This window comes from Protobothrops mucrosquamatus, unplaced genomic scaffold, assembly GCF_001527695.2.
Source record: "Protobothrops mucrosquamatus isolate PMUCROS unplaced genomic scaffold, P.Mucros_1.0 scaffold_65, whole genome shotgun sequence".
Lineage (NCBI taxonomy): Eukaryota > Metazoa > Chordata > Lepidosauria > Squamata > Viperidae > Protobothrops > Protobothrops mucrosquamatus.
In genome coordinates, this window is record NW_015386141.1 from 746,913 (window position 1) to 754,702 (window position 7,790).

Genomic DNA, 7,790 nt, shown 5'->3' on the forward strand with positions numbered 1-7,790 from the left:
AGATCCGGACGATTCCGGATCTCCTAACCTTCCGCCGCGCCCTCAAGACATGGCTTTTTCAACAAGCGGGACTGACCTAGGGTGAATTTTAAATAGGGAATAATTTTTAAAAATTTTCAAAGATTTTAAATATGACACAGCTATTAATATATTTGCTTTTTAATTGGTTTTATAGGGGAAATGTTTTTTTTTTTTGTGTGTTGTTTTTTAACATGCTGTGAGCCGCCCTGAGTCCCTCTGGGGAGAAGGGCGGCATAGAAGTTTAAATATAAATGAAGATTTTTCTTTCAACACCACTATTCAGTTAAAAGCAGACTGAATCTCTCCCTTTCCCTTTCCCTCTCTCCTCTCTTTCCCTTAGCGATTTGTTCTGGACATAGTGAAATCAGTTTAAACACTGTAAAAGAGATCAAAGACAAGATTAATAGCTTTACTTTCAAATAGGTCCCAAAGTCGTCTCTTTTTTTCAGTTTTTCCAAGTAAAAAATAGCAGAAGTATAAGTCAGACAGTATATCTGGTGGCTCTGGCACAGGTTGCCTTGGAAATGCTGAAAGATAAACAAAATACCAGGCACTTACTGTTAGAGTACAAAGCATACTGTGCTTTTTTTTTTTTTTTAAATGCCTTGACATTTTTACCTAGCCATGATGCTGAACTTTGTATGCATTAATACTAATTCTTTGATTATGATTGTTACAAAAACAAAAGTACAGTGAGCATAATCCAGCCTTATTGCAAGGCTTAAAATAGTAAGCGCATTAGTTTAGGAGGTTCCATTGATTTTAGTTAAATTTACTGTATTTCTCAGGAAATAGGCATAGGATCATGGAAACTATTGGTTCTCTTTGGCTTACAAAAGGAAACTATTACCAAAACCTCATTTTATCAGACCTTAATCCTTAATGCAAGGGAGATTGCATATGAAAGACCAAATTTCTGCTGTGATTTGTATATTTTGGATAATCAGAGATTTACTCAACTGGCATGATTTGTATGATGTACATCATAACTTAATCACACAAATCATATAAAACTGCCATGCTCTACTCTCCCATTCAATTGACTGTTCTCAATAACAGAGACATTTCTCCCAATTAATCTGTTAAAGCAAGATTTCACTGCTGTGGTGGTCTTGTATTTAGTTGTCCAAACAGATCTATCCAAATGCCAGATTTCCATTTTCCTCATCATAGCCACAATAACCAAAGACTTGGAGCCTGAAGACTTATGAGCACCAAAATATGCTGGATATTCAGAAGTCAACAGACTGGGAAAAACAAATGATCATAACTAGAGGAAAGGAAGCCACTTTGAACGCTTGTGGCTATAATACCTTTTATGTGGCATCGGGTGATTTGAGACTAAAATAACAGAATTGTGGGTTTCTTTAGGAGAATTAAAACTTCTGCTTTCCAACATTTATTACCAAGTTCATAACTGAATGTGTTCAGTAACTTATTACCTTTGTGAGTACACCGATGAAATCAAGGGAGGGTGTTCGCCTGAGAAGATGATCTTCAATGGTGCTAAATAAACTGGTTACAAAACTTAGAGTCACCTAAGCAAAGAATAAATTTATTATTTTATAATAATTTTGGATTAAATACTAGACTTTAAGATATACAAAATATGAGGATTTGTAAGATTTATCAGTGAGGGGGCGGCATATAAATTTAATAAATGAAATAAATAAAATGAACCACATTCCTTTCCATTGAAGCTACTGATGCCTGTAGGCTGGAAGTGGACAGCCTCTGCAAAAAAAAAAAAGTGGATTGGATTAAAAACTGAAGAGGGGTCTCTTTATGCAGCAGGGAAAGACCACACCATCTGCTACAATTGGGGCTTGAAAATGGTTTAGAATGTGTCTGTGTAATTGGCAGGAAGCACCACAACCACATAGACAAAAGGCTATTTTTCCTGCTAGTTTTCCTAAGCGTTACTTGTACTTCTATTCCACTTCAATGCTCAATTCTCAAGCCTAGTTGTTTCACTGCAACAGAATTTGTCCTGGTTTTTTGGTGCAAGTGACTTCAATCATTTCCCCAGATCATTCCTCAGGCAGCCAAATTAGGCTTGGCAAAAACTTTTCATTGTTTTCAATGGAACATTTTCTTAAATCTTATTACTGAGGATGAGCAATTCTAGATGGGCCCGGGACGGGGGAGACTGCTCTGTTAAACTTGTGTAGCACAGTCCATGAACATTCCTTTGAAATTAAATTAAAATATATTTCTGGGTCTTATGTGTCATTCAAAGACCGGGAGCCAAAGACATTCTTTTACAATGCTGGTGTTAAGATCACAGGATCTTTTTTCTTGTTCCAGCTTAAAATAAGGACACATCTATGAAATATTAATAGATACTAAAATGAGTTTTGGATGATTATTAAAAAAAGTATGTCAGATTTTTAACCACTCAGACCAGGAGTCTAAATTCTGTTCAATGTAGGATTATATAACATACTTTATAATTAAATCATAACTTTGGGATAGATGCTTTGGAAAACTTAATATCTTGTATTTTCTATTTCAATTTTCCAGAGATTTACATTTTAAAAAATAAGCAGTATTTGGGTTTTGCTACTAGTACTATTTTATTTCAATTATTACAATCAAATTAATTTGGTGGCATGAATAATTCTGGAATGTCCACATTTTTGTTATCACTAAAATTCCTTGTTGTCACCTGATTTAATTCTTCCAGGTTTGCAAACAGTAGGCCAGGATCCACATCTGGTAGGAACTCTTTGCTCTGCAGGTACTTTAATGTATCCATAAAAATCTTTGAAAAACAAAGAAAGAGCGAGCAATTTTTGGATAATAATTTATTTTCCAAATCCTTGAATCTTACTATTGCTACTAGTTCTTCTTTTCAGGAAGCTAATCCATTATAGTTCTAAAACAGAGCTCAGATTTCACTGAAAGACTACTTTGTTTTTAAACTAGAATTTCAGAATTATTATAGTTATGAAATTATAATTATAATTGTTATAAATAAACCTATTTATTAATAAGGGGAAACAGAGAGATTTAGACCAAAAGAATTTTAAAGTCAAGAATTAGTTATGGCTATTAGAACGGAAATAAATGTATTCCTGTCATAAGACAGTATTATAATTTAAGACAGTGGGATCATTTTTGCCATTATTAAAGGATTGGGAATATGTTATCCCTGCCAAATCTATTTCAGATCATATGGGGAACTATGAGTAAATTACAAACTGTGCTCTGACTGCCCCAAATAACCAAAATATTCTAAGAATAGCATTACATTTCAAGGACCTGTAATATATATTTATATATTAGAGAATGCATCTCAATTCCCTTCAATTTTCCCCAAACCTCCCTGTAATAACATAACACAGATGTGCTCATAATTGCTTGGAAATCTTGAATATTGCATTGCTGCCAAGTTGAAATGACAATTATTTCACAATTCAGTTAAAGGATAAAACCCTCCAAATGGCTTAATTTGAAGTAGGTGTGTATAAAATTGAGCCATATGTTTTCCTTGTGTTCTTTGTTTTATGCTGTTTTATTAAAACATTTTCTTTGAAATACCAAGTATTGATATAATGAAACTATCTTCATTGCTTTTGATTATTACATATAGTAAGTCGTGACGATGGTTATCTACCACACATCTTTATAAGAAATGCCCTGGGAACCAAGCCTTGAATACAAAGTATTGGATCAGAGACTGTTAGAAAGTGGAAATGCCATTCCATTAGTTCAAACGCCATTCAGCTAATGACAAACCATTCCAATACTGTGCCAAGGAAGTTATGAATATGTCCATAAAGTTATCAGGAAATGAGTTTGATTGGAGGAAGATTTCCCTTTGGAAAGATTCATTACTAGAACATCTTCCTCTTTCATTTGAGGAAGCTATTTCCAGTAAGTATAGTTCTCCATTTAAGTAAATGCAAGTAGTTTTTTCTTCACAAATGTATTTGTATAACTGGGTTTCAGTTCTCATGTAGTAAGGGTAAATGGAGAAGTGAAAAACAAAAGTAGTGAAGTGTTGAAGAAATCAGGAAGTGTCATAAAAAGTAGCCTCTATTTTATGAATGGCCTTGTTTGTACATAATACTGAATGAAGATTTTTTGGAATCATAAATTGTTGAACAACTTATGGTTTAACTTTGAGCTACGCAGGATGGACTTGCACATGACTTGCATAATCCAAAAATAAGCTAATCACATTATTGATGGTTTATATGTATCTGATTGATAATTGAGTTTCTCTGTTCCTAAAATAGCATTACACCAACCTTCCTCAATCCACTATGCTAAATTATACTTTCCACTTATCTAACACATATTTTTCTTAAGCCCGTGTCAGAAATTCCATCCTGGTCTACAGCAGGTTGGCAATGGAATTGGGCTCATGTTCACCTGGACTAGGGCCATTGCAAGTCTGCTTGGTCATTCTCCTGCTTCTCACTTTTTTATCCATGCATGGAAAGCAACCCTTGCCAGCCAGGACCAGTGTGGACCAATCTGTCAATGTTTTTCTTTCCTTTCATGGGTTGTTCATTTCTTACTAGTTTCTATGATTCTCCTTATTGTCCCAAATGTTTGCACCTCTTTCCCCACATTTGCTCCTTTGATCCCAATAGAGGTTATTTGCCCTCTTCCCCCCCCATTATGTTCTTATATTATGATAATCAGAGCAACAAGAGCAACATTTTTTACTCCTGTTTCCTCTGCAGTGCCATGGAAACTGTTTAGCAAGAAAGCACTTGAGTTCAGCTTCATAGAAACCAAATATCTATGTCTCTCCATCGCAACTTAAAACTTTTTGTTTTTGTTTTTTTAAGGAAGGATAGCTTTACAGAACTGTGCAGTTTGAATGGAGCATAAGCTTCTGGGGTTAAGATGAGTCGCTGACTTAATGGATTATTAACTTTAATGTCAATATTATTTTAAAAAGAGTGGCTATCCAGAACACAGAACACAGAAGCCTAGCAATCCAGGATGAAATGGCTGCAAGGGAACCAACCAGTAGTGGGAGGGTGGGGGCATGCAAGGAATGACATCTTATTGAACATGGACTGCTACCATACTAGAATGGACCACTGGACACCATCTCTACTGAAGTGCTTTAGATAGGTCCCATCACAAAACCACAGTTTTGAGTTGACGCTGGAAAACAGAGGTAGGGGATGTGTGTAATGGGCTGAAATGAGAAGAGGACATTGTCATCCATTTCTGCACTCAGCGGAGAACAGCCCTTAGTGCTGATGGGCCAAACAGAAAGTCTGGATCTGCTCTTAGATTAAATATATCCTTTCCCAATTCATTTCATTCCAGTTGAGATTGGTTTGTATAAACTGCCAGAGTCTTGTTGAGCAATCCTTGCTATGGCTGACATCTCAGCTCAATGGAGCAAATGGTTACATAAGACCACAATCAGGTGAATGGGTAAGAGGCAAGCAGTAAAATAGCTGAAAAACTTAAGCATACCATTTTGAGAACCAGCAGATGATCAAGAAAGTAGTTGCATTCTGTTGTGAATAGCTCCCACACAGCTTCTTTCTTCTTTGTGTCTAACTGATCGCTAGTGGCTTTTGGCTCCAGTTGATACATCTTCAACATTTCATGCCATGTTTTATCCTGTAATTGTGAATATGGATATACAGTATGCTTCTTTATACATATTCATTCTCAAAGGGATCTTTGCTGTTTTAACCCCAGAATGATTGGTGATGGTCATATGTTGAACATTTATTATAGGATTAAAACTCATATAAAATAACATTAATAGTATTTTATATATTGCACTGAGGAAAATAATCAGTTAAGAGAAATCAAAGTACAAAGTTAAAACAAATGTAGCTAAAATTATATGATAAGAAATATTATACCTTTACATTGTATAATTTGTAGTCACCACACTTGGACATTTTAATGGTTAGAGTTGAGAGACAATATTCCAGCTCAGCCGTTTGTTTTTGTTTGTCTTTATTCTATTTAAAGATAAAATTCACATGTTAATTTGAAAAAAGCTAAAACCATATATTTAAACTGGAGGGAAGAGGGAAGGTTACAGATCATTTTCCAATAACCCCCCCCTTTAGAAAAATAAGATCAAATTTCAAGAATATGGAATATAGACCAAAAAATAAAGTAGACTGATCTACTAGATTAGTCAATATTGGCAAAGGAAAATAAATAGGAGAATATTTTGCATGCTTTTATTATAAATGAATATTTTCAGAATGTATTGAATGCAGACGAATTAAATGACAGTTTATTCATCCTCCTCAAATTATGAGGATATCACTTTCTCTCTTCCACTTAAGGCTTGCCTTAGCATGGTTTGTATTTTTATATATCTTACAGAAATACGGTATGAATTGAATATCAGTGCAAAATACAGGGCTGCTATGATGATAAACAGCTACCCTTCCCTGCTATTTTATAATATGTTATAAATATTATGGTGACTAACTCTTGATCTGAATCTAGAATGCAAGCCCTATTGATGAACACTAGGTGTGTGCCAATTTGAATATTATCTGTCCTCCCTCCCTCCCTTCTTTCCACCTCTCTCACTTACTACACCCACCCATCTACCCCCACCCACACTCCACCATCAACCACCTCCATCACCAAGTGACCAAGTGACCAAACATGCCTGCCAAATTAATATAATTTCACACAAGAGCACACATCCCATTTAATCCAGGGTCTAGGGAAAACATCAGGTCTTCAAGGCCCATTAAAAAGTCAGTGGGGTCAGGAAAACATGAACCTCTCAGGGAATAGTATTCCAGAGGGCAGATATTGTGGCAGAGAAGTCATAACTTCAGAATTTCATCAGATTTTCAGTGTATAAAGTATCAACTGACAGTGAAAGGGAAAATCTGCAAATTTTGCGAACTACTCACAATTCCTTTTTTAGCAAATGGCCACCATGTCCTTTTGGATTCTATTGCATGGGGAAAAAAGAAGAGCATTGCTAAAGAAACAAAAATATATATTGTAGAAAATATGATTGTGTGATCCTATTTACACAACAGAGTTAACTCAGATGATCCAGGGCTTGGAGAAAAGACCAGGTCTTCAAAGCCAATTTAAAAGACAGCAGAGTCAGAGAAATCTGAACCTCTGGGAAGGACACTATTCTAGAGAGCTAACCCACTCAAATTAACTTATAAGGTTCTGGCAGCACACAATAATGGATGTGCAGTTAACAAGTAGGCTGGCTTGGTCGCTCAACAGCAAGACACTGGTGAAGCGAGTACAGCAATGCCTGCATTTTCTGCATTGCATGAGAAAAGAACATCTTCCTTCCCCTATCCTTACCACTTTCTACAGAGGGACGATTGAGAGCATCCTGTCATACAGCATCACAGTCTGGTTTGGAAGCATCACTGCTTCAGACAGGAAGGCGGTGCAGAGAGTGGTGAGGATGGCTGAAAAGATTATTGGCAGTTCCCTCCCTTCCATCCAGGACATAGCATATAAGCATTGCTTGAGCAGGGTCCGCATGATTGTCTGGGCCACTACACATCCTCTTCACGACCTGTTTTCTTTGTTACCTTCTGGGAGGAGGCTTTGTGTATCCGAAGCAAAACATCCAGATTCAGTCACAGTTTTGTTCCATACAGTATTAACCTTGTGAACTCTAAAGCTTCCTCCTTCTGGTATGTATTCAAGATGGACAGTGATGAATATTTATATGTCACTTATATGTAAGGGGGTAGGTCTATACATATGTTGTATATAGTATGTTTAAATGTGTGTTATGTATGTGTACACTTTGAGAGCAAGCAACT

The 7,790-nt window shown here is 36.0% G+C and overlaps 2 protein-coding genes across 2 annotated transcripts in view; both read right to left on the minus strand.

Annotated features, from left to right (window-relative positions):
- The window catches only part of PLEKHG7 (pleckstrin homology and RhoGEF domain containing G7), a 19,170-nt gene extending 13,205 nt beyond the window's left edge, over positions 1–5,965 (minus strand). Inside the window, exons 1-5 of the mRNA XM_015812867.1 lie at positions 5,874–5,965; positions 5,473–5,622; positions 2,690–2,785; positions 1,464–1,559; positions 435–548 (exon numbers count right to left, since the gene is read on the minus strand). Of these exons, the coding sequence (XP_015668353.1) occupies positions 435–548; positions 1,464–1,559; positions 2,690–2,785; positions 5,473–5,622; positions 5,874–5,912 (495 nt within the window). The 5' untranslated portion in view covers positions 5,913–5,965. The remainder of the gene's footprint in view (positions 1–434; positions 549–1,463; positions 1,560–2,689; positions 2,786–5,472; positions 5,623–5,873) is intronic.
- Positions 5,966–6,851: 886 nt separating this feature from the next.
- The window catches only part of LOC107284592, a 14,490-nt gene continuing 13,551 nt past the window's right edge, over positions 6,852–7,790 (minus strand). The window contains exon 6 of the mRNA XM_015812680.1: positions 6,852–6,940. Within this exon, the coding sequence (XP_015668166.1) occupies positions 6,852–6,940 (89 nt within the window). The remainder of the gene's footprint in view (positions 6,941–7,790) is intronic.